The sequence below is a fragment of the Callospermophilus lateralis genome, chromosome 14 (assembly GCF_048772815.1).
Source record: "Callospermophilus lateralis isolate mCalLat2 chromosome 14, mCalLat2.hap1, whole genome shotgun sequence".
Lineage (NCBI taxonomy): Eukaryota > Metazoa > Chordata > Mammalia > Rodentia > Sciuridae > Callospermophilus > Callospermophilus lateralis.
This window is the reverse complement of record NC_135318.1, coordinates 20375806-20401046: the sequence shown is the minus strand read 5'-3', so window position 1 is coordinate 20401046 and position 25241 is coordinate 20375806. Positions and strand designations below refer to the sequence as shown.

General features: G+C 48.6%; 1 protein-coding gene across 2 annotated transcripts; it reads right to left on the bottom strand.

Annotated features, from left to right (window-relative positions):
- Positions 1-2252: 2252 nt before the first annotated feature.
- On the bottom strand, positions 2253-25063 carry Cad (carbamoyl-phosphate synthetase 2, aspartate transcarbamylase, and dihydroorotase). Of its 2 annotated transcripts, XM_076833990.1 has the most exons (45): positions 24762-25063; positions 24400-24539; positions 22524-22653; positions 21276-21418; positions 20963-21104; positions 20572-20743; positions 20188-20373; positions 19900-20012; positions 19471-19616; positions 19084-19215; positions 18709-18942; positions 18364-18585; positions 17993-18181; positions 17607-17731; positions 17077-17207; positions 13826-13938; positions 13130-13374; positions 12685-12931; positions 12259-12357; positions 11885-12109; positions 11617-11799; positions 10983-11201; positions 10570-10737; positions 9884-10066; positions 9694-9798; positions 9013-9252; positions 8699-8780; positions 8268-8434; positions 7975-8139; positions 7714-7845; positions 7300-7501; positions 6697-6887; positions 6460-6600; positions 6160-6261; positions 5647-5743; positions 5338-5388; positions 5028-5072; positions 4754-4923; positions 4565-4639; positions 3833-4045; positions 3527-3652; positions 3210-3365; positions 3016-3117; positions 2730-2824; positions 2253-2620 (listed from the first exon to the last, which is right to left on the bottom strand). In XM_076833990.1, exons 1-45 carry the CDS (start codon positions 24841-24843, stop codon positions 2518-2520), a joined length of 6729 nt encoding a protein of 2242 aa, XP_076690105.1. In that variant the 5' UTR covers positions 24844-25063; the 3' UTR covers positions 2253-2517. The 2 variants fall into 2 exon arrangements, with proteins under 2 accessions (XP_076690105.1, XP_076690107.1); XM_076833992.2 differs by lacking the exon at positions 5338-5388.
- Positions 25064-25241: the final 178 nt, after the last annotated feature.

Genomic DNA, 25241 nt, shown 5'->3' with positions numbered 1-25241 from the left:
GTATGTGGTGCTGAGGATCAAACCCGGTCCGCACGCATGCCAGGCAAGCGCGCTACCGCTTGAGCCACATCCCCAGCCCGACATCTATCAGTTTTATACTGGGAACTTCCATTTCTACCTTTTCAAATTAAAACTCTAAGGTGCACCCAGTTGTCCACATTTACAGTTAGTGATCAGTCAGGAATCAGACATGGGTGGACCAACTATTTTGAGATTTATTCCGTCCCAAGGATTGCAGAGGAGTTGGAGAGAGGATGACTTTGCAGTGGTAACAAGTAAACATTAGTTTGGACTTTATTCAGGAGGGTGGGGGCAGATTTACAGGGTTCATGCAAGTGTCATATTAATATTTCTAAGATGCTTAAATAGTGCTTGACACATAATCAGAACTGTTAACTGTTTTCAAAAAATTAAATAGGTCAAATCTCTTCAGTATTGAGCATCTTGGGAGGAAAGGCAAACAGGAAACTAAAACCTATGGTTAATGACAATCACATGGAACACGTGGGGCTGATTTTCAGTGGAACAAGCTCAGACATGAGAATTCTGTTTTATTATTAAAGGGCTGTTTTTGTTCTTTGCTGATATCTTCTTTCTCTCTTTCCCAATGTATTAAGACCTGACTTCTGGTTGTAGGGGAAAGTTTATTCAACTTAGAGCTGTGTTACGATTAGGGAAGCCAAAGAAAGGAGAAGGGCAGGAACACCTCCCACCACTTAGCCACTGAGGAGAATGAGCATGCCGCCTGGCAGCAAACAAGGCTTCCACTTGGGGACAAGGATCCCAGGTCTGCAGAAATCTGTGACAGACTGGGAAAATATTCTGACTTGTGAGAATAGTTTAAGCAGGAGACTGAAGCTCTGGAAAGAAGAGTTCTATAAATGATACTATTTACTAACTCAAGTCCCCCAGTTACCCAAGGAACTGGCTGAACAAGATTCAGTGACTGGAAAGGGTTCACATTAGCGGAACTGGAGATCCCAGCTCTCTAGAGACGCAGCATCACATCTAGCCCTACCCTTCTTCAAACATCAGCCAGATTATTAATTCTTTATCTGTTGGAATCAACACTCAAACCTCATAGGTCTACTGTTAGACTCTCAAAGCTTCCAAACATGACACAGCAGGAATCCTCTGCTGCACGTGGTTCATTTCCTCACTGTATGGCAAACTGTGTTGTACATATGGTTCTTGCTCCTTTGTCCTTTTGTTCACACATCAGAATCCCTTCCTCCTCAGAATCAGTTCCACCCCCCGACTCCAATGGGCCTTTGACTGCTATCCATACTGATCCCTGCAAACTTCTGTTTGGATGGCATTAAAGTCAGAAACCTTTTCCTTTTCAATAGAAAGGTGGGTTTCAGGTCAAGCAGTCTGGTGGCCAGTGGTCTGAGAAGCTATACACCAATTTCTCTGAGCCCATCTCCACATCTGAAAAATAGTTGGAAGGCTGGTATGAGATTAAATGAGACTATATGTGAAGTTCCTGCTTATACCAAGTTTTCAAAAAATGGGGCCCTTCCCTTTTCCTATCTCTTTAACATGCTAATAGCTCTGGGTGAAGTAGGCTCTTCCTGTAGAGCCTGGGAAGAGTCTGGACCACCATGTGCCAAGGTGAAGCAGGTTAACCTATAGATTCATGGAGTGCCTCAACAAGAGGCTAAAAATTGAAGATGAGAACTGTTTACCTTGTATTCCCACTGTGCATGGTGCCTTGGGCCCAGAGTGTGTCAAGTTAAAAAGTCTGTTGCAACAAGAAATGAGACTCCTCTAATGCTACTAAACTGCATGGGATGCAATGGCTGTTCCACACAAGACTTCACCTGTAGATACATGGGCTACCTCACCCCCGTGCCCCACCCCAGGGTCTCCAGCCAAATGTTCCTCAGGCCTCCAAGGCTCTGCCCTTCTAGCCAACATCAGACAGAGGCTCCCAGGGATGGAAGGAGGGGCACTCCTAACAGTGAGAGAACTCCAGGGTGAGGTTTTGAGGATGAAATGGGTGCCTTACCCACTGAAGGAGAGGACTGGTCAAAAACAGGAGGGAAAAGTAAGGGCCTGAAAGATAATGACCCGCATCGGTCCAGCGCCAATGCACAGCCTTACTTTTATGGTGAGCTGTATTCACCCAGCATCCAGGAAGATGGCACTGCTGTTTGTCAGGACTTGTGGGTCTCTCATCCTACCACAAAGAGAATGTGGCTTTAGCAGAGAATGCTAAAGCCTGTGATAACTCATGAAGAGGCAGGAACTGAAGCAGCTTGGCTATTTATTAGTCAGTAGAAAAGTAACTGTACAGATATGCGGTGCAAGAATGGAGATGTGGCAGATAGGGTCCCGGTATCTGAGGATGCACCCTGTGCCAGAGACCTCCAGTCTAGAGCCTGAAGTTGGTAACCACGTGTGTGCATATGTGAATGTGAGCTACATTTGCTAAGTGTGCTGCCCCCGTGGGGGGCACTGGGATTCCTTGCCCAGCAGCTAGGCCTGAAGACAAGAGGCCAAGGAAACTGGGGCCTAGAAACGGCCCAGCACAGTGGCTAACAGAGCCATGCGGATGTACATGCCATTCTCAGCCTGGCGGAAATAGGCTGCTCGGGGGTCCGAGTCCACCTCCATGCTGCAAGAGAAGGAGAAGAGTTACTGTGCAGCTCACAGAAGGCCTGCTCAGGACTAGAGCCCCTCCCACAGCCAACCCCAGGCAGTCTCCAGTTTTGATTCCACATCACCTTATCTCATTGACGCGGGGCATTGGGTGCATCACCACCATCTTCTTCTTGGCCCGAGTCATGATGTGGGGAGTGAGGATGAACTGGCCAAAGCACTGTAAGGCAGATGGGGTCCCTGTTAGCACTTCATGGCTATAGAGGACACAATTTGGGCTCCTCCAGTGTCCCTTCCATACCCACATGCAGCTACATCAACTAAGGGACCCGAGGCTTAATGGCCCTGCCCCAGCCCATGCCCAGCCCTCCCAAGCTCCAGCCCTGTTTCTTCCTCAAGCCCGGCACTCACAGCTTCATACTCCTGGGTAGAGCCAAATCGCTCCTTCTGGATCCGAGTCATGTAGAGCACATCAGTGTCAGGCAGTGCCTCTTCAATGCTCTCAAACTCTTCCTGGAGGGGAAGGCAGAGCCATGGGGAATGCAGAGCTGGGTTCTGACTACTCAACCCAGGTCCCTAAGTTTGCTGGACTGTGAGAGTCTCACCTGCTTGGTGCCACGGGAGGACACAAAAGCCCACACATTGGATGGCATACGCAGGCTGGGAGGTGCCACGTAGCGCAGGCTGACACGGTATTGAGTGAGCAGGCAGGCCAGGGAATGCACTGTGCGTCCATGTTTCAGGTCACCCACCATGGTGATCTAGAAGAGGAACACCATCACCAGAGGGACCCAGATTGAGGACCACTGCCACCACTTCAAAGCCTATCTCCAGGGTACAGTATAGCCCGGACTAGAGAAACCACTGCTTTTCTCTCCAGAACCTCCCCTGGCAGGGCTCCAATCCCTGTCACTGCCCTCACCGTCATGCCATTCACCGTCCCTAGCTCTTCCCGGATGGTGAAGATGTCCAGCAGGGCCTGGGTGGGATGCTCTCCAACCCCATCTCCAGCGTTGATCACTGGCCTCCGGCAATGCTTGGCTGCCAGCTGTAAGAATGGAACGAGGAAGGAGAATCCTGCCTTCTGCAACTCAGAGGCCCCTCCCCAATCCAGCCCTCTCTTCCTGCGTCCCCTCACCCATATGGCCCAAATAAGACATGAAACAGAGGCAGAAGGGACCCCATGTCCTTGGGTTCAGCCTAATCAACCCATCTCAGCTGGCCTCACCTCCACTGCTCCAGGCTGGGGGTGCCGAAGCACAACGACATCAGCATAACAACTCATAGTCTGCACCGAGTCAACCAGGGATTCGCCCTTCTGGACGGAGGATGTGGCTTCTGAGAAGCTGAGCATAGAACCCCCAAGTCGGGCCATGGCCGCTGCAAAAGAGCTGCTGGTCCGCGTGCTCACTTCATAGAACATGGAAGCCATGACCTTTCCCTGGGGAGAGGATGAGGAAGGCATGTGTGCACATTCATCTTGGGGAACAGGACAGAGCTCACCTCTCCAGTTTATATCAAAGAGAGTTGAGGGGATCCTTCTTTACCGAAACCTCCCCTGTGACCTGTCACAGTCTTGACATTTCTACCGCTAGTGTGACTCTGAGCTAAACATTCTGCCTCCAAAAAGCATCACTGAGTGTGAATAACTCAGCAGAGGAGGAAAGGCCACAGCTTTCTCCCATGACCACTTGGCACAGACCAGATGACCCCAAGTGTGGTCTGATGCTCCAGTGCTCAGGTCCCCATGTCAACTAACTACCTGCTGAGATCAGGTCTAGAGCAGCAGGCCCTCCCAGAACCGAGGGCCGAGCTGATGACAGTGCAGGGACTGGAGGCACACAAAAGAACCTGATGGCAGGGACAGGAAGATCCCCTCTGACCACTGCATATCCCATCCCCAACGGGGGCTAAGGACAAATAATGGCAGGGACCCTCAGCCCACAACCCTGATCCCAACCTTGAGGATGTCGAGGCTCCGCTCTTTCTGTACCATCATTCGCAGTGTGTGCGCCACATTGAACAGATGCGACATCTAAGAAAAACCCCAAGTCAGAGAAAAAGGAGCTGAGCAGCCCCTGGAGGTCCTGGCCCCAACTTTCCAAATCCTCAAAGCTCTGGGTGTCCCTGCCCTCCCTCCCCCAGGCACCTGATCCTTGGTGAACTGCTTGACAGACAGGATATGTTGGCCCACTAATGAGTGCAGCAGGGGTGAGGTCTGGGGGTGCAGCAGGCCAGGGGTCCCCAGGTTCTGGGGTGACGCCTGTCTAGGTACTGGTGGTGGAGGGTAGCAGGTGCCATCAGGGGTTCCCATCAGCTCTGCAGTGAGGGACGGGGCAGAAGAAGCTGGTCAGAGGGTTCCCCCTACCCAGGCCAGAGTGGAGTGTCCCCAAGATGAGTGTGTGCCAAGAGTGGAGTCTTACCTGGCTCAGCTGCCTTCCGAGAGGGTTTCTCCTTTGGCTCCTCAGCTGTAAAGAGGGCAACAGGACAATGCCAATTTTCAGCTGTGGTCTAGAGAGCACCAATTTTCCCAGGAACTTTGCCTCACAGCACCTGTGTTAAACCACCTCACACGACAGTAGCTACAGCAGGTTAGGGGAGGGTGAGAGGGTGCAGCAGCTCTGGGGTTCTGTTGTATGGGAATAGTGGTGCCCTCCCAGGGCCTTCCCCCTTGGCACAGGGATCCTAGGCAGAGGACGGCCAGGCTCACACCAATCAGCAACCAGGATTTACCCCATACTCTGCTGCCCTGTGGGATCCCAGCTCCCGGGCGCAGGAACACAGCTGCCCATAACAAAAAAAAGGGCTGTGAGAAGCAACTGTGGGAGGTTTACCTCACGCTGTGGTGATTTACTTAGGCAAATGAGGAACAACTAGGACAAAGGTATGGAGAGAAGGGCAGGCAAATGCTGGGAGGAGGGGCCTGAAGCAGTTCCTGGGCAACTGAGTCCTGATCTTGGACACAGAATGCAGGAGAAGCCCGTCCCTACACACTTTAGTCAGAGTGGCCTTTCTCCTGTGCCACAGGAAGCCCTCTCTTACCTGGCAGACCAGGGTCGGAGGCTCGGTGGATTCGAGGTGGCAGATGGAAGCGACCATCAGGAAGCCCTGGGATGCCTCGGCGTGGTCTTTCAGGTGTCTGGAGTGGTGACATGGGCTCAGTGTTTTGAAAGGTAATGAATCTAACTACAGTTCACAGTCCCACAGGAACTGTTCCTTGTGTGTGTGCATTTTTCTCCATGCCATCTCTTCTTGGCCCCATCCTTCTGGTGTTTTGTCAACAGGTGACAAACTGGCTTCTTAGAGGTGTGTGTTAACCCCACAACAGGGTTCTAGACAGAACCCTGGCTGGATGAGCAGTGGGTTTGTGACTCTCACAAGTCACATTATTAGGCAGCCTCCTAATAATCAACTTTGTTTTGCAGAAGGCAGACAGAGAGGCAGGAGGCATTTTAGTGGTCAAGTGTAGAGCCCTTGACCACCAATGAAAATGTTCAAACTGTTGGTCCTACCCTTGGGCACCCCACAAGCCCCAGCCCAGAAGCAGTGTGATACCGTGGTTATCTCACTGGTGGCAGGGGCAGAAGGTGGGGGCTGAGGGACAGCCCCCTGAGGCCACTTCCGTACATCCTGTCCATAGCCCGGGGGCACCAGCACCTGCAGACAGAAGGCAGGGGTGGGGCATGAGAAAGGAACAGAGAGCACCATGACTGGGCTTCTAAAGGTGGACATCAGCAAGCAGCTGATGCAGGGTCAGCTGCAGGGGGCAGTGGGACTATGTAGATGTGCTGCACAGGGAAGAAAACGAAAACCACAGAGGTCATTACTGAGATCAGGTAGGGGCCACACACGCACCTGCCCATCGATATAAGCAACCTCCCCTCGCAAGACCACACGGCGGATGGTGCCCTTCACTTTCTGCCCTTCAAAGGGTGTCCAGCGGGCCTTGGAGAAGGGCATGTGGCTGGGAATTGTCCACTCATGCTCCAGATCCACCTGCCCAGAGGGTGTGGTTACAAGAAGGAGAGGTCATACCAGAGAACAGACCCAGGGCTAGAGTCCCCCACTTGCTTGGGGCCCTCGCCCGCACACCTCCACATAGGTGTCCTCCTGTTGGGGCAGGTGGAAGATCCGCCGAGGATTGTGATGCAATCGCTGCAGCAGGTCATCTAGACTGAGGCGGCCCTCGCTCACAGCTGTCAGCAGCAACGGCAGCATGGTCTCTAGCCCAGGGAAGCCAGGTGGAGGCTGGGGCCCACACTTCTCCTCCAACGTGTGGGGGGCTGGAGAAAGAAAGAGGTTACCTTCTGAGGAGGCAGGGAGTCACCTCAATACCTGGGGATTCACACCCCAGGGCTGTACTTCCACTAGTCTTGTATTACCAACCTCAATGCTTTTTTTTTCTTCCCCCTGGGAATTGGAGCCCAGGGAAGTGGGAACACCGTCCTCCCACACCTGTGCCCATGTATTCTCTCATTTACAATAGACTCACACTTATTCTCTCGGTCAAGTATTTGTCAAGCACCTACCAGGGACCAGGCAGTAAATTAGAGGCTGGGGTCCTACAGATCAAGATCCTGTTTTTATGGAGTTCAGAGTCTAGCTCCCTTACATTTTCTTGCCAGGGCTGCCCCATAGCTTGACCTGGGACACAAGTCCTGCTGGGCAAAGGAGGAGTAGGCTGGGCCTTCTCACCGTGATCTGAAGCAAAGCAGTCAATGACAGCCATGTTCTCCCACAGGGCCTCCACGTCCTGGCGAGAGCCAAGCTTAGGCCGGACTTCTCCCTTCCCAGGCCCCAAACGTTCCAAGTCATCACGGCTCAGGAACAGGTGGTGGGGTGCTACCTCACAGGTCACTGGCAGTCCTTGTGCCTTTGCAGCTTTAATCAGGAGGATCTAGAGAGAGAGGAGATCCGGAGGAGGTCCCGCATGTTTGTCCTTTGAAGTTCTCATGGCTGGCAACTCTCCTCAGAGCATTATGGGCCAATTGTACCCAGGGTGCTAGATCAAGGCCCTCCTCCCATCCTCTCCTGCCCCACAAGGACTACCCTGACTTTTAGAGTTACTGGGAAAACAACAGGGAACCAGGACCTCAGGTGCACTCTCACCTCCTCCTTCCGTGCCACGTGACATATGTGCACTGGGCGCTGGGTCAGCTGAGCCACCATGAGGATGGCAGCGACACTTTGCCGCTCTGCATGAGCCACAATGGGAAGGTGGGATGGCCAGGTCTCAAAGTGCTGAGGGCAGAAAGAATTGATGAGGGAGAGTGCAAAGCCTTTGACTCTTTGCTCAGAGCCCAGCGCTTTTGGGGTCCTCAAGCCAAGGGATACCATTTGGTGGTCTTCTGCCACAGGTGTACTCCCTACCTCCATCCACTGGGCCACACTGTCCAGCCGCAGCTCAGAGAAGGTCTCATTGAGGTAGAGCTTCAGCCCTGCTGCAGACCCTGCCACAGTACCCAGGGTCCCTGCATTTTCAGATGAGGCTCCAAGGAAAAGGGCAAAATCACAGCGGGCACCAGCTTCTGCCAACTGCAAGGGATTCACATGAGAAGAAAGCTACTGACACCCATGCCCACAGGCCAGCCTAGCATCACACCTGGCCCCACAGGGAAAGAAGAGGGCAAAGGGCTCAAGGAAGCAGGGGTGTAGTGGCTCACCTTCTGGGCCAGGGCCAGAGCAGGGGCATCAACAATGGGGGGCCGGGTATTAGGCATGGCACACACCATGGTGACACCACCAGCCAGGGCAGCAGCTGTGCCAGAGGCAAAATCCTCCTTGTGTGTCCCACCTGGTTCCCGCAGGTGCACATGAACGTCAATAAGTCCTGGGAAAACACGGGGACAGCAATATTAGAGGGAGATTCAGAAATAGGAAGGACATAAATGAGTTGGCATAGTGGGAAAATTAAAAGCAAATGATACAAGTTCCTCAGTCGAGGGCATCCTGGATTAAGGAAGGAAGGGCTCAGAGTGAGACAGATTCTGAGGCCTTCACTGTATATATAGTCCAGGGCAGAGTGGACCCATAGCCACCTTTAGACCCCAAGGGGCTCTGTGCCAGCTACAAGTGTCCCAAGAGATGTACTTACCAGGTAATCGCACAAGCTTCTGGGAGGTCATACAATCAACGTGCACTTTTAAAGGTGGGGCTGGCCCAATCTGGCCTAGGGCCTGCAAGTGGGAAGCATGGTTAACATTGATTTAATGGAAGGGGGACCCAAGGGTAGTGGGTAGGGACCAGGCTTTCCTAAAACCAAGGCTCCTCCCTCTGTAGCCACAAAGCATTCTCAAAGCAATGCTGTTTCACACTGACCTTTTCCAATACTGAGGATGTACTCACTATTCCCTCCCTACGTCATGCAAAGGAGAAGCAGGTTCCCTCCCAGCACCCCATTTCAGCTACCTCCACAAAGAGTTTGGTGCACTTGATGTCGATGATGAGGGGCACAGAGAAGTCAGCAGCCAGGCGCCGGGTACGGTAGCCCTTGGTAACAAAAGAAGAGAGACGCCGGCCCCCAGCCCCACGCATGGACAGATTAATCACTAGCTCAAAATGATTCTCAGCCAGCTGCTCCAGGATGCTCCGCTGTGGTGGGCACTCACCATCCACAGCCTCTTCAAAGTGCCAGTCCACAGCTGTCACCTGCAGGCCCAGAGTGAAGGTCAGGGCCAACCTGAACATGGCAGGGGTCAGGAAGACCAGCCTAAAACTAGGGGAGCTGACCTAGGAGTTCATAATGAGAAAATTAAGGAGCCCCAGTGGGGATCAGGGCTATCCCTATTTGCTATTTGCAAGGTATCTTTCTTGACAGGAAAGGTATGTGGAATGAGACAGGTTACCAAGGACCATAAACAATATGAGCTCGTGGGCACATACACAAGTAAGCCTTGGCAAGAAATATGCCAGAATATTAACAGTGCAAAAAACTACAAAGCACTTTTTCCTTTTTGTTTTCCTGTATACCCTACTTGTTATACATGAAACACATGTTAATAACATGACATGATCACAGAAGCAGAGGAAGAAACAGAGGCAAGCCTGGGGCCACAGGAGGGAAGTATGGGGTAGTGGTAGGAGTTGTACCTTGACACCATGCTCGGTGTAGAAGTCAGCTGTACCCAGGCTGGCATAGAGGCTGTAGCCCAGGCTCTCAAGCAGACGCACAGTTGGGAGCAGCTCACTTTTGTTCTGAAATCAAGCAGAGGCATGAAGTGGGAATGTCTCTCTGTCTTCCATTTCCAACTCCTGGGATGACCCTCTGTAATTCTGGTACCTTATAGCTGCCAATGGTCAGCAGAATATTCTTCTTGGGGATCTTAAAGCCAGTGCTTAGCATAGCCTTGAGGTAGGCCTCACAACGGCTCTCCCCGAAGCCAGCCACCTCCCCGGTACTGGTCATCTCCACGCCCAACACCACGTCAGCACCAGCCAAGCGGGAGAAGGAGAATTGAGGTACCTGAGAGAGCAGGATGAAAGAGAGGGCTGGGTTGTCCCTTGGAGAGGGACAAATATAGTCCTTGCTCCTTATTATACCTGCAGTGATGCTGGCCTTCCCTGATGCTATGCTCCACACACCCTAAAGCTTCTCTAACTGTTCCTGCTCCATCTGTTCAATGATCTTGGGATATTTTCCCAAAAAACTCTGAAAGTCAAAAATCCTCACAATCCTTGAGCCTCAGTTCAAATGCCTTCTAAGCCTTCCCAGGTCAGCCCTCTTGGAAGTTGCTTCTTCTGTATCTAACCATCTTGCACATTTGGTTTATACCTTGATAATGTGGGTTTATCTGACTGTCCCATAATAAAGCTATTTTTGGACCCAACTTCCTTTACCTCCCATTCCTGGAGAGTAAGCTCCAAAGGGACAAAACAATCTATGGCCCCACAATCTGGCAATGCCTAAGTAGGTGGCAGTTCATCTGCTGATTGAGCTCTCTGCTCAAGGGTTTCAATCCTCCTTACCTTTACTCCCACGACTCCAGAGCCAGTCATGAGCCCTACAGGTTCCACTTTTTCCCCCATGATGACCCGTGTGGCCAAGGCCACTAGGTCAACACCTAGTGTCTTGGAGACGAAGGGGAAGGATCGTGAGACTCGCACGTTGCATTCAATAACTTTTAGCTGGTCGTCCTGGGGCAGAGAAACACTGGTCAGGCCTGCATAAGCTGAGCATTCTGAAGCTACTGTATGAACTTTGACTCTTCCCCTCTTCTTTCTGTGAGTAATGAACCTGAACAACTGTCACTAACTCTGATAACACTGAGCTCTTTCCTGCAGTTCTCCTGTCTACTTGGGTGAGCACAGACGCACCACAGGATGGTACAGAACACAGAGGAGCTGCAGAGCCCTTTAGTCCCTTCTTTTTGCCTTATTACCTTGGCAATGAGTTGAAGATTAAAGGGTCCTGTGACTTGCAGCTCCTGGCCTACTGCATGCACAATGGCTTTGATCCGCTCCAGAGTTTTGGTGGTGATGTCTTGTGGTGGGGTAACCAGTGTGGCATCTCCTGAATGCACACCTGCATTCTCCACATGCTCAGAGATGGCAATGGCTTCCACCACACCATCACAGGCCACAGCATCCACGTCAATCTCCTAGTGGGGGACATAGGCAGTATGATGTAGGGCAAGAGCCATCCTAGACTTGCCCCTTCCGTTGGATGCTCCCTCCACTTTTTTTTTCCCCCCAGTATCAGGGATTGAACCTAGGGACCCCTGAGTCACATCCCCATCCCTTTTTTTATATTTATTTTGAGACAGGGCCTTGCTAAATTGCTTAGGGCTTCACTAAGTAGCTGAGGCTGGCTTTGAACTTACAATCCTCCTTTCTTAGCTTCCCAAGCTACTGGGATTTCAGGTGTGCTCCTGTGCCCGGCGATGCTCCCTTTCTTTAACAGGCCCAAGATGTGACCCATCCTTCCCAACCCTTTGTTTCTATGACTCTGCAGGACCAGAGGGAAGTCTCCTTAGGGCCCTGAGTCTGCCCCCAGATTTCTTTGCAGTTTCTCACCTTGGCTTCCTGGATGAACTTAGAGATGACTACAGGGTGTTCCTTAGAGACAGCTGCTGCGCTGCTCAGGAAGCGCTCCAGGTCCCCATCAGTGTAGGCTACATTCATAGCAGCACCACTCAGAACATAGGAGGGGCGCACCACACAGGGGTACCCCACGGTCTGGCAGAACTGGCGAGCAGACTAAGAGGGACAGGGAGTTTAGCAGGGTTGGTCACATTCACCTACAAACACCATCCAGCCTATAGGCCCCTTTACCCCGGCCTACCTCTAGGTCACTGAGCTCCCTCCACTGAGGCTGGCTGATACCAATAGTGTCTAGGAGCCGGGAGAACTTAAATCGGTTCTCTGCTGAGTCGATGGCTTCAGGGGAGGTGCCCAGCACCCGGCACTGCTGCCGATGCAAAGCCATGGCCATGTTGTTAGGCAGCTGCCCACCCATGGACAGTATCACACCTTCAGGGTTCTCTAGCTCATAGATGTCCATCACCACCTATAGACAGTGGCCACAAAGAGGGTCAGGAAGCCGAGCCTTCTTGCTCACGGCTCCCTTCAATCCCAATAAGTGCCACAGAATATTGGGTCAGTCATTCTTTCTTGATCCTGGCCACCCAGGTATAGGGCAGCCCTCATTCCCCTTACCTCGAAAGAAATCTCATCAAAGTAGAGTCGGTCGCACATGTCATAGTCGGTGCTGACTGTCTCTGGGTTGTAGTTCACCATGATGGTCTTATACCCCATCTGCCACAGGGTGGGGAATGCACTTAGCAATTAGGAGGCAGGAAGAGCATGGAGAAACTAAGCCAAAGCCCCCACTGGAGAGTGCCAGCCAGCTCAGCTTCCTGTGAAACAGTTGTACAGCACAGCTGCATTGGGGGGAAGCAGGCAAAGAGTTGGGGAAGGGACTCAAGTACTGGATGGACTAAGCAAGGCCCCAACCCAAAGCTCTCTGACAGAAGAAAGGTATAGCAAATAACAGGAAGAGTCAGGGTTAGGTGAGGGATGACAGGCAACCACCCAAACTGAGCAGACAGCAGAGAAACTATTAAGCAACACAAAATCTCAGACCTTTCGGAGCTGCTGGATGCAACCTACAGCACACCAGTCAAACTCAACGCTGGAACCGATACGGTAGACGCCAGAGCCCAGGACCAGGACATGAGATGTTCGAAAGGTGAGGTCGTGGGTTTTACCCCCGTATGTCAGGTACAGGTAATTTGTTTGAGCTGGCCATTCGGCTGCAACTGTGTCAATCTGTTTCACTGCTGGGCAGATCCCTAGTTCTTGACGCAGCTTGCGAACAGCCAACTCTGTGCTGAAGGAGAAGGGTGGGAAACTCAGTCCCTGGGAGTAGGATACAGAATGACAGAGAGGTAAGTTCCTAGGGCAGGGATCAAAGAGGAAAATATCCCAGGGAAAAAAGCCAGAGCCTCCAAAGCTCCCCAAGGGCCCTTCCTGGTACAAAGGCTCTGCCCACACTTCTCAGCCCAAGCCCCTCATCACAATCTCTGACCTCAGGACGGCAAGGGCAATCTGTTTGTCGGAGAAGCCAAGGCACTTGGCCTGGTGTAGCAGGTCTGGAGGCAAAGGCTGTCCACGGTGTTGTTCCAACAGCTGGGCATGGGTGACAATCCTCTTCATTCGGTGCAGAAACCAGCGGTCAATGCGTGTGAGCTCATACAGGCGCTCCACTGAGTAACCAGCCCATAGAGCAGCAGCCACCACAAAGATCCGCTTATCTGTTGGCGTCTCCAACTCCTGATGGGGAGAATACAGAGAGATATGGAACTGTGCAGAGGCAGGAGAGATTAGAATGCTAACCAAAAGTATTCCCAATCAACCAGATGTGGTGGTGTACGCCAGTTTCTCAGGAGGGTAAGGGGGAGAATCATTTGAGCCCCAAAGTTTGAGACCAGTCTAGGTAATACAGAGAGACCTTATCTCAATCAATTAATCAAAAACAAATTCTCAACCTACTCATGTCAGCACCTCTGAAAGCCTGAGTGCTTGAGTTGGTATTACGAAAAAGAAGCTGAACACCATGGCATAGGCTTGGAATCTGCAAAATCCTGGATACAAATCCTGGCTCTGCCTCTCACTGCCATGAACAATTTTTATAACCTCACCTGTAAAAACAAGTCTAATAATACATCCTCCCATAATGAGCAGAGTCCATGCTAGGGTGTTGCTGAGGAGGTAAGCTGCTTACCACATCGCTGACTGGCTTCACTGTGTGATCAAAGCCCACACAGTTCTCATCCACCATGCGCAGGGCCTTCTGGAAGGCCTCCTCAAATGAACGTCCAATGCCCATAACTTCACCTGGAGGAACAAGATGAAAAAACTGAGGGCTTAGGGGCAGGACACTGCCCAGCATACTTATGGTTTAGTCAAACCTCTGGGAGGTTCTCAAGGTAAGCCCCAGGGTAGTGGGATTCATGATATTTCACTATTAAGAAACTTCAAAACTTTCATCTTTTCTTCCTGCCATTTTCATGGATGAGCTTTGTGCTTATGAGTAAATATGGAATTGATATGCCTAAAATGGGCATGTAGATACTGCAACATGTCATAGTTTATCCCACTGGCCTGAACCACTGTCGGCTGCCCAGTTATTCGGCTTGTTTTATTTATACTGTAATGACACCATCTGGAATCTGCCTCAACCTTTAGACCTTTAAAAGGTTTGGGTAACAGGAAGATGACATCATTACTATTTGAATCCCTCTAGAGACAGTTACATTTTAAAAAGTATTCTAGAGTTTTTCCTCCTGGACTTTTTTCATATGTATATTTTATACACGATTATAGTACATACATAATGCCCACCCTTTTTTTCTCATAAATATTTTCCCACATAGCTGTGTGACCTCACAGACACCTAACTTCTGTGTGATTTGCCATAATTTAACTGCCAACTTATCGATGGACATTTAGCTTTTAAGTGCTGATTGTTACAAATGAGGCTGAGACGTTTTGGATTAGCTTCTTTTAAAAAACTTCGAGAAGTGCAAGGGTAAGGGGTAAAGGCCCTTGGTAAATACTAATTACTTTATAAAAGTTTGTACTTTACAATAGAGTTTAACCAAGCTTCTGAAAAGTGGACATAATTATTTTAGTTGGTTTTTGCTCATTAAATAAAAAAGAATATCTCTTTTGAACTAGATTTCTATTAACTAGTGAAAGGAAACTTTTTCTCCCCAGGTCTGCTTATGGTTTCCTCAGTTCTGCTCATGCCCTCTTATCATTTTTTTCTTTCTTTTCTTTTCACTATTGAGGACTGAGCTCAGGGGTGATCTATCACTGAGCTACATCCTACCCCTTTTTATTTTTTGAGACAGGATCTTGCTTAGTTGCCAAAATTGGCCTCAAACTGGGTTCCTCCTGCCTCCGCCTTTCAAGCCACTGGGATTACAGGCATGTGCAATTGCACCTGGTTTACAATCCTAATATTTATGTTTCTTAAAAAGTTTGCCAGTTGCAGTGGCACACACCTGTAATTCCAGTGGCTTGGGAAGCTGAGGCAGGAGAATTTTGAGTTCAAAGCCAGCCTCAGCAAAAGTGAAGTGCCAAGCAACTTAATAAGACCCTAACTCTAAATAAAATATAAAAGGGGGTTGGGACGTGGCTCAGTGGCCAAGTGCCCTTGCGTTTGAACCTTGGTACCACCTCTCCACAAAATTTTAAAACACTAAGATGCTGATAGTGGTGCAAATGAAGTAGAATTTCTTTTCTTTTTTTTGTAATGGGGATTGAACCCAGGAGTGCTTAACTACTGAGTCATATCCTTAGCCCTTTTTAATATTTTATTTTGAGATAGGGTCTCACTGAGTTGACTGAGTTGCTTAGGGCCTCACTAAATTGCTGAGGCTGGCTTTGAACTTGTGATCTTCTTCTCAGTCTCCGAGCTGATAGGATTATAGACATGTGGAATAAGATTTTAATTCCTATGTACTGTGGTTACAGAACTTTTTATTTTGGAATTTGTTAAACTTCACACATTCATACAGGAATACCTACAAAATTTCTGAAATTATATAACTTGGAGACAGACACACACACACATAAATTTGGATGTGTATATATATCCAAATTAATCCAACTCTGACAAGATCACAGATGATTTTTTTTTTCTGGTTAAATAATCTTTCATTTTTCAAGGATTCATGCATCTTACTTGTACAATAAATCCTATAAAAAAGTTACCAAAGAATACATTCTAAGAATACTTGAATAGATGTAAAACACTTATTACATAATTTCAGCTAGGAAATTGTCCTATTTTCAATTTACTTCTCTTAGCCATAATTTAATTATGGCTTCATTCCCATGTTTATTATAATTTTCATTTAACAGAAACTCATCTCCAGAAGGAACAACTTGGCAGTCTTGTAGGATTTCTAAAAATTCTGAAATAATATCTGAGCCCAGACTTGTTTAAAGGCCACTAGTGCTCTAAATGGAAGTCTGGAGCACAATGAAATGCTCTTATTTACTGAGCTGGTGACACTTGGTCTCATACATACATACTCTTGTCTTGGTTGAAATGTTTTAGAGAACAGTTTAAGGCAACTAAACTCCACTACTGGGTGGTGAATGACTGTTACACCCATTCATACTCATTGATAAAGCATCCTATTATAATTAAGATCTCTCATGGCTTGTTCTAATCTTTTTTTTTTTTTTTAAACATATCTTTATTTACTTATTTGTTTTTTTATGTGGTGCTGAGGATGGAACCCATTGCCTCACACGTGCAAGTCAGGTGCTCTACCACTGAGCTATAGCCCCAGCCCTTTGCTCTAATCTTAACATTATTTTAAAAAACATTTCATTTAGTGACTGAGGCACAGAGTGCCAGGGTAGGAGATAGGCTAAGAATACCTGCAACTGGGCTGACTCAGATTTAGAAAAGTTCACAAGAAAACAGCAGTAATTGTTCTCCTGAAATTTAAGTATTTAGACTAACAGTGAATAAAATGCCACTGGCATTAACAACCTAGTGATGAGGCCATGGGTAAAATGCCATGAGGATGAAATGCTGTCCATGGTTTCATGAACTGGTCTCCCAGGTGACAGGTGATGCACTGAACACAGGGCATGTAACTAGGAAGCAGATCTAGTTTTCACCTTTGGTTCTGCCCACTACTCCTTTGTGGGTCCTCAGCCAAGTCACTTTACTCCCAGGGGCACCTCAGTTTCCTCATTTGTTAAATAAGACAGATGAGACAATCTGCCGCTTGAATCCTGGCCGAGTCTGCCTTCCAACACATTTCCAGGTGACTTTGACCCTGCTCCTGATGAGGACTATCTTAGTTTGAAGTGTCCCCATGAGTTCTCAGAAACCACATTTCTAAGTTGCTGCTAAAAAAGGCACCAGGGAACTTTTAGGCCAGGCTAGGGAACTCTAACATTTGGTCCTAGTGGACCTTGTAGGGGTGACCAGGGTATGACTCTCACCAACGCTCTTCATGCAGCTCCCAATCTTTGTGCTGACACGCAGGAACTTGCTGAGGTCCCAGCGAGGAATCTTCACCACACAGTAGTCCAGACTGGGTTCAAAGGCTGCTGTTCCCCCTGTAACAGAGTTCCTGGGGACCAGCAAGTAGGGTTGCCAGACAGACAGAGAAAAGTATACAGAACAGGGTGAGCTTCCAGATAGCTCTGACCCATACATCCAGACCAATATCCTTTTCATAGTCCTTGCCCCATGAATATTTTCTTCAGCTCCCCTGACCCATTTTTGGTAACAGGGATTGACCCCAGAGGTGCTTTTCCCTTTGACCCACAAGTCCAGCCCTTTCTAAAAAAAATATTTTATTTAGAGACGGGTCTCACTGAATTGCTCAGGGCCTTGTTAAGTTGCTAAGGCTGGCTTTGAACTTGTAATCCTCCTGCCTCAGCCTCCTAAGCCACTGGATTATAGGCGTGTACCACTGTGCCCAGCCTCCCTGCCCCCTCTTAACACTCAGATTCCCCCTACCTCATACCTGAGTTCAGGCAGGGGGATGCCCAAAGCTAGCTTGGCTGCCACATAGGCTAGTGGATAGCCTGTGGCCTTACTGGCCAGAGCAGAGCTGCGAGACAGCCTGGCATTCACTTCAATGATGTAATACTGCAATGAGGGAGAACAGAGAAAAAGTTACTGGGTACCCAGCCAGGAAATCCCTGCCTAGAAGAGATCTCAGAAAGGAGAGAGAATAGCTTTTTCATAAGAACAGAGAACAAAGGGCCCTCCCTAAGGCTCAACCTACTAAAGTTGATCCTGGCTCTCAGGGTCTACAGGGCCAGAAAACCTCTTAACTATGAGGCCCAAAGACTGCAGAAAGAAGAGGAGATAACAGATGCAATGTCAGCTCCAGGGCCTCAGCCTCACCTGTTCAGACTCTGGATTCAAGGCATACTGTACATTGCACTCTCCAACAATCCCCAGGTGCTGGGTCACCTTGATAGCTGTCCGTCGCAGGAGTTGGTACTCTCTGTCATTCAGTGTCTGGCTAGGAGCCACCACTATGGACTCACCAGTGTGGATGCCCAATGGGTCTAAGTTCTCCATATTACACACCTGGGAAGGGGAATGCCACAAATGTCATTGCCCAAGGGAATCAGGAGATAGGAGGCTATATCTCTGGGGCTATGCCTAACCTGGAGCTGAGGGACACAGACCTCTCAGAGATCTCAGCCCTGGTCTCTGCTCTTCCAAAAGCTCAGACTGCCTGAGCCAACCCTCCCTCCCCAATCACTCACCGTCACACAGTTGCCATAGGCGTCTCTCACCACCTCATACTCAATTTCCTTCCATCCCTTCAGGGACTTGTCTACCAGCACCTGGCTTGTATGGGCAAAAGCAGGAGCCACAAGAGCTGAGAGCTCCTCCTTAGTGGAGGCAAAGCCGGAGCCTAGGCCCCCCAGGGCAAAGGCTGCACGCACCAGCACAGGGTAGCCCAGTCGCTCAGCGGCTGCTTGTGCCTGCAATGAATAGAAGAGATGAATTCATAGGTTATTTTCTGCTTCCCACAGGTTGCCCAGAGCCAGAGAAAATAAGATATAAAAGAAAATTATATTACTCTACTACCCAACCAGCTCTCGAACCTGTTCAAGAGAATTTGCTGCCTCACTGGGGGCCACATGCTCTCCAATCTCTGCCATCCTGGCTGCAAAGGCACGTCGATCCTCAGTCAGCTCAATGGTCTCCACGGGTGTGCCCAGGACCCGGACCCCATATCGAGCTAACACTCCAGCCTTTGTCAGTTCCACACCACAATTCAAGGCTGTCTGGCCCCCAAAAGTCAGCAACACACCATCTGGCCGTTCATTACGTATCACCTGAGGCAAGAAAGAGGAGTCATAGGCCTTTAGACCTTAGGGGTAGAGAGTGACTCAAAGCAGCTTAGGAACCCAGAGTGACCATAAAACCCCCCATCCACCAAGAGTCCCCACCTCAGTCCAGTCTTACCCCCATCATACCTGGGTTACATAGTGAGGAGTTATGGGAAGAAAATAGACCTTGTCGGCCAGTCCCTGAGAGGTCTGCACTGTGGCAATGTTGGGGTTGATCAGCAATGTCTGGATGTTCTCTTCCTTCAGGGCCTTAATTGCCTAAGAGGACAAGAATGACCCATCAGCTTCTATTATAGAAGCAAGTCTTGAAACAGTCTTTGGCCAGCATTTCTATTCTTCTTCTTCCCCTCCTTATAATCTTAGTTCCCTTATAACTGGTTTCTGTCCTTCACCACCTCCTTCTTTCTGTATATCCTCAGACTACCTCCTATAATTAACATTACTTCAGTCCTTAAGACTCTACTCACATTTGCAGGTCACATACACTGAAGGGTGCAGATGACTATGACTTACCTGAGAGCCTGAATAGTCAAACTCCCCAGCTTGGCCAATGGAGAGGCCCCCTGAGCCTAGGATCAGAACCTTTCGTGGTGGTGGAAGACCAGAGCCAGGGGCAGGAAGCCCAGCTGGACAGAGGCGCTCGGCCAGCCGTTCTCGAACTGTAGAAACAAATAAAGTCAAGGAATGGCACAGCTAAGTGGGACCCAAGACACCATCTGGATTAGTCCCTTCACTTTCAGAAGAGTTCAGAACAAATCATGTATCTAATGACAGAGAGAGGACCACCAGAACCCAGGACTCATGACTCTGGAGTTCCTAACAGAGGTGACAAACTGTCTGAGCTTGCTTATCTTCCCACCACTCCCAAACTCCAACAAGTATTTCTGGGGCATGTTGATCTTATGTTTAGGTCCACAATCCAATTCTACTCAGAGTGCTTACCTGTCTGGCCTCCAGAGTTGCCAGCTGCAGCCTCTTTCACAGTTTCCAGAAAGATATCAAAAAGTAATTCCATATCTGAAGGACCGGCTTGGTGCTCTGGGTGAAACTGGACACTGTTGAAGAGATTGGATGCTTTATCACTGGCATGACATCAGCAGCCTCAGAGGTGGGTAGTGGATAGAGGGGACTCAGTTCTACTGCTGGGCTTTACTTTCCTCATCTTCTAAGACCCTAGGGCTTCAAAGCCACACACTTGCCAGTTACCCTGGCAAGACTATACAGGCTCACCTGAAGAATGGCAGGTTGTCGTGTACAATGCCTTCATTAGAACCATCATTGGCATTGGTGAAGAGAGGAGCCCAGCCTACGGGCAGGGAGTCTGTTTCCACAGCAAACCCATGGTTCTGGGATGTCAGAAAGCAGCGTCCAGAGCCCACCAACAAGCAGGGCTGGTTATGGCCTCGATTCCCATATCTGGAGATAGAAGCATGTCAAGTCAGAGGCCCCTTTCACTCTCTTTCCTTCTGTGCCAAACCTAGCTCTCCTGGCCCTCATTACTTGCTAGCCCCACTCTTGTTCATACACTAATACTCTCTCTCTTCCAGTCCCCAATGTACCCCACGCCCCCCTCATGTTACAAGTGTGTCACCTTCCTCTTCTCACAAGTCTCACCTCATCTTGTAGGTCTTAGCCCCAATGGCTAAGGCCAACAGTTGGTGTCCCAGGCAGATCCCAAACACAGGTCGGGGATTAGGCTCAGATAAGACACGGCTCAGTGTGGCTACCACACTGGGATAGGAGGCAGGATCACCAGGGCCATTGCTTAGGAAAAGACCATCATACTCTGCAGTGGGCAGAAAAGATATCATTGAACATAGGATTTCAACCAGAAGAGACAAACCACAGCTCTTATCATATGAACAGAAGCCCTGGTGCCTCCTCTTTTTCATTGAGACTATGCTATTTTTACAGGAGTAAAAGTTGCTCCTAGCAACTAGACTGATGGATTGATCTTCCACCCAAGCTCCTGGTCTGAAGCCCTGGGCAGGCCGCAGCTACTCACGTTGGCTGTCTAATTTATGGTCCCAGGGAACCACAGTGACCTCAGCCCCACGCTGGCAAAGACATCGAATCTGATTATATTTGAGGCCACAGTCCAAAGCAAGGATTCGAGGGGTGCCCCCTGCATTGAATATCTGCGGAGTCTAAGGAATAAAGAGCAACAACAGTTGGCTGCTATGATCAGTAGGTATAAGATATGCCCCCACCAACCCCTACTTTGAGGCCCCCTGATTCACCCTCACATATTTATCCCAGTTGTAGGCAGAAAATAACCAACATGCTTCCACTTACAAAATTCTGCTGTCCCTTTGTACCTTAATGGAGACCTCTGGCACCAGGGGCCGGGCATTGGGGTCCAAGAATTGCAGGGCTGAAGGCTCAGTCCCATCCTGGATCAACTTCCCAAGCAGAGACCCTTGTTCCCGCAACTTCTTAGTCAGCTCCCGAGTGTCCACTCCTGTAAAAATAGCATAGTCTCAGAGATCACACTCCCCCAACTAAGGGAGCACTTTCATTCCAGAGATCTAAGTCACACACCACTATTTTATGGGCATCAAAATCCTGGTCAAACAGCTGGGTTGTAGCTCAGTGGTAGGATGCCTGCTTAGCACCTCAGTACCACATAAAAATAAATAAAGGTATTGTGTCCATTTACATTAAAAAACAACAACAACAACACAAAAAACTCCTGATCAAAGGACACTACCATGAAGTATTTGTGCCCTGAATATCACATCTGAATTGAATCACAATTCTAGATCAATCCAATTACAGAAAGTTAATTCCACAAGGAAAAAGGACATGCTAACTTTCACTATAGGAATATAGCCAACAAACTATGGGATATTCCTAGGGAAAAATGACCTGTTTTCCTCAAATAGGTTAAAGGTCCATAGATTACATTTAAGTAATAGCAACCAAACGCAGCATATGAACTTTGTTTAGAGCCAAATTCAAATAAACAAATATTTAAAAGAAATTAGGTAACTGAGGAAATTTTCAACATTATCTGTATATAAGGAATGAATTTTTAAAATATATAACAGCATTAGTCACTTTTTAAAAAAATTTCTTTCTCTTAGACATTAAACTACTGTAGATGAAATGATATGATGTTCGAGGACTGGGGTTGTAGCTCAGTGGTAGAGCACTTGCCTAGCACACATGAGGCACTGAGTTCAATCCTCAGCACCACATAAAAATAAAATATAGGTATTGTGTCCACCTACAACTAAAATATGTGTGTGTAAGTTTTAAAAAAGTGATATGATATTTGAGATTTGCTTTAAAATAACTGAGGGATGGTAACAGTGGTGATGAAATAAGATCAGTCTTGAGTGGATGATTATGGAATTCATTATACTATTCTTTCCTTTGTATAATGGAAATTTTCCATTTGAGTGATAGCTCAGTTTCTTCCCCAAGCCCCAAATGCCAATCTAAACTTTAGACACTTTCTGTCACCTTAGACCTTGGTTCTGAAAGACTTCAGAAACCTTCTGATTCTTTCCATCTAGGCATACTGTGCTCTGTTGTGACACACCAGTGGCCTGTCACCATACCTTGCAGGCCAGGAATGCCATGCTGCTGCAGCCACTCATGCAGGGTGCAGGTGGCGCTCCAGTGGCTAGGTGTGGGGCAGCACTCTCCCACCACCAGTCCTGCCACATGGATCTCCGAGGATTCGAACCACTATAGATGAAAAGAGGAGAAGGTGAAGAGCTTGAGGCTAACTATCTCCCGACAGCATTTGCCCCCACTGTCTGGCCATAGACCTTCTACTTGACCACACTAGCTGACCTGTCATTCCTTCAATATACCTAGTATTTTATGCTTTTGCACAGATAGTTCCTTTACCAACTTTGCTGTGCACTATAGAAAATACTGAATATACAGGCTCAGCATACCTGATTGCTGAAAATGACAATTTGCTTTTCCCTTATCCAAAATTGAGTTCACAAATCCTCTTTTCTGTGAAGGAATTCCCATTCACCCACTATAGCTTATGCCTCCTTCTAAGATTTCACCTACCACCTTCCCTTCTTGCCATTTACATTGTATTGTGAATACGTATTTGTGACTGACCACACAGTATCAGTTAACAAACATTTACTAAATGTTCACTATGTGCAAGCATTTTAATAGATGCTGGGGAAAAGCAAGGAGTACAAAAAGAAGAGGTTCCTAACTTCATGATGTTAATTTCTGACTTAGGGAGCCAGAAACAACATATAAATAAATGTTAATTATATAGTGTGATAAAAATAGTAATAAGTTACACAGTACAATACTAGACATATCATATTCTTTTCCCACTTTATTAGGGATTATCATTTTAAAGGAAGATGGATTTAATCCACACATGTGCAAGTCCATTCACAGCACACATGCCACAAAAGTATCAGTGTTGGGCTAAGGTTTTAGGAGGCCTCACTTCCACTGACCCTATCAGGATCTCAATTTTGCAGTTTTATAAACTCAATTTTGTCGGTGTGTCCACAGCTGATAAAGCTGATGACTAACATATGTTAACCAAATTCACAAGATATTGCATTATAAACTAGAATGCAGTGTGTTTAAAGGTTTATAATGAAGAAGGGTTCTTTTCAGGAATAACAATGAGAGTATCTCTTATTCAGTGCTCCCTTTTGCCAGGAGAGCAAATCAAGAATCAAAGGCTCAGCAAGCCTAGAATCAGGCCAAAGTAAGTTTTGAGGAATAATGAATCTAGGCTATGGTGACTTCCACTATTACCTAACTGCTATGTGTTGGTTCTTTTTTTTTTTTTTTTTACTTGAACTCTCAGAGGGCAACTTAGTTTCCAAATTCCAAGGAGAAAGACCAGGGAAATCTCACTCTAGCAGGAGACTCAATTTTATAATTTAGAATAAAAACACTTGAAAAGTAGAAAATGAGAAAAGGCAATGTAAGAAGTCTAAAGGATAATAATCAATGTCACTGGTTTTGTAGGTAAACTAGTACCCACTGTCACCCAGAAAGGCATGACCCTTTCCAATCTCCTACTAATTTATGTAATGCCGGAGCCCAGCTCTCCTCACATGATTCTACTGTTATAAATCTTTTGCTGGTTCCTTAAAAAATTAAGCTCAAATTGGTTTGGCTTCAAGCCCTCCACACTCACTACATCCTATCTGCAGGACTTTTATTTCTGCATTCCTAGCTATTTGGACAACTGTTCTCCCAAACCCTTTGCCACTTTCCTGGATCCATGCCTTCACTACAGACAAAATATTGCACTCTGCGCTTCTCCAGGTACTTAACAACCCCTGCCTACAGTTGTCTTAGTATTTACCGCTTCGAAGGGTATCTTTGTTCTTTCCAGGATGCCTAGCAGGGTGTCAATGTCGTCACTTCACCAACAGTTAACAACTACAGATTTGAAAAGAAATGTAAAGAGAAAGGATTGGGCGTGGCTACCTTTCGGAGGCCGAACTCATCCACTTCATCTGGGGGGATGCCATAGTTGCCGATCAGAGGATATGTCAGCACTAAGATTTGTGCTTTGTAGGAAGGGTCAGTGAGAGCTTCGGGGTAGCCGACCATGCCGGTTTGAAACACTGCAAAAAGAGGCACAGCTGGACTCGGGCAAGGGCACCCTTCACAACACCGCCAGAGCGGAGGTTACCCTCGTGGAGGCTGCCTTGGTGGTGAGGGGTGAAAGGGCCGGGGCCGTGGCACCGATGGGGATGAGGGAGTGTGTAGGTGGGGCCTGGGCACCGCAGGTTGGGTAGAAGGGCATCTGAGGGGATGCGGTCGGCAGCCCGCCCGGGCTTGCTTACCCACTTCCCCGGCAGTCGACACAGCGGCCCCGAAGGGCCGGCCCCGCAGCACTGACCCGTCCTCCAACACCAGGGCCGCCATGGGAACCGAGCTGAGGCAGGGGTGAACCCAGAGACGCAGGAGGCGCTGCACGCCCCACTGGAACCACGCGAGGGCGGCGCGCCGGAGTCGGTCCACGTGGCTAGCAGCACAGAGCGCTAGAGAAGGCGGGCGCCGCGAGGTAAGAGCCCTGGGCGCGCTCCGCGATTACACGACTGCGGCGGCGCGAGCAGCAGGCAGCGTGAGGGGCGGGGCCGGGCACGTTCGGGGCGGGGCTCGAGGTGCGCCCGCGTCGTCCCGCGTCGTCTCCGCTGCGCCAAACCAGCGAGACCTGAAAAACCCGGCTTCCACGAAGCTGCCCCCCAAGCAAGAAACACGAAAGACTAGCCGCCTTTCCCTAAAATGTAAAAAAGAAAAAAGAGAAGAAAAAAAAAAAGGGG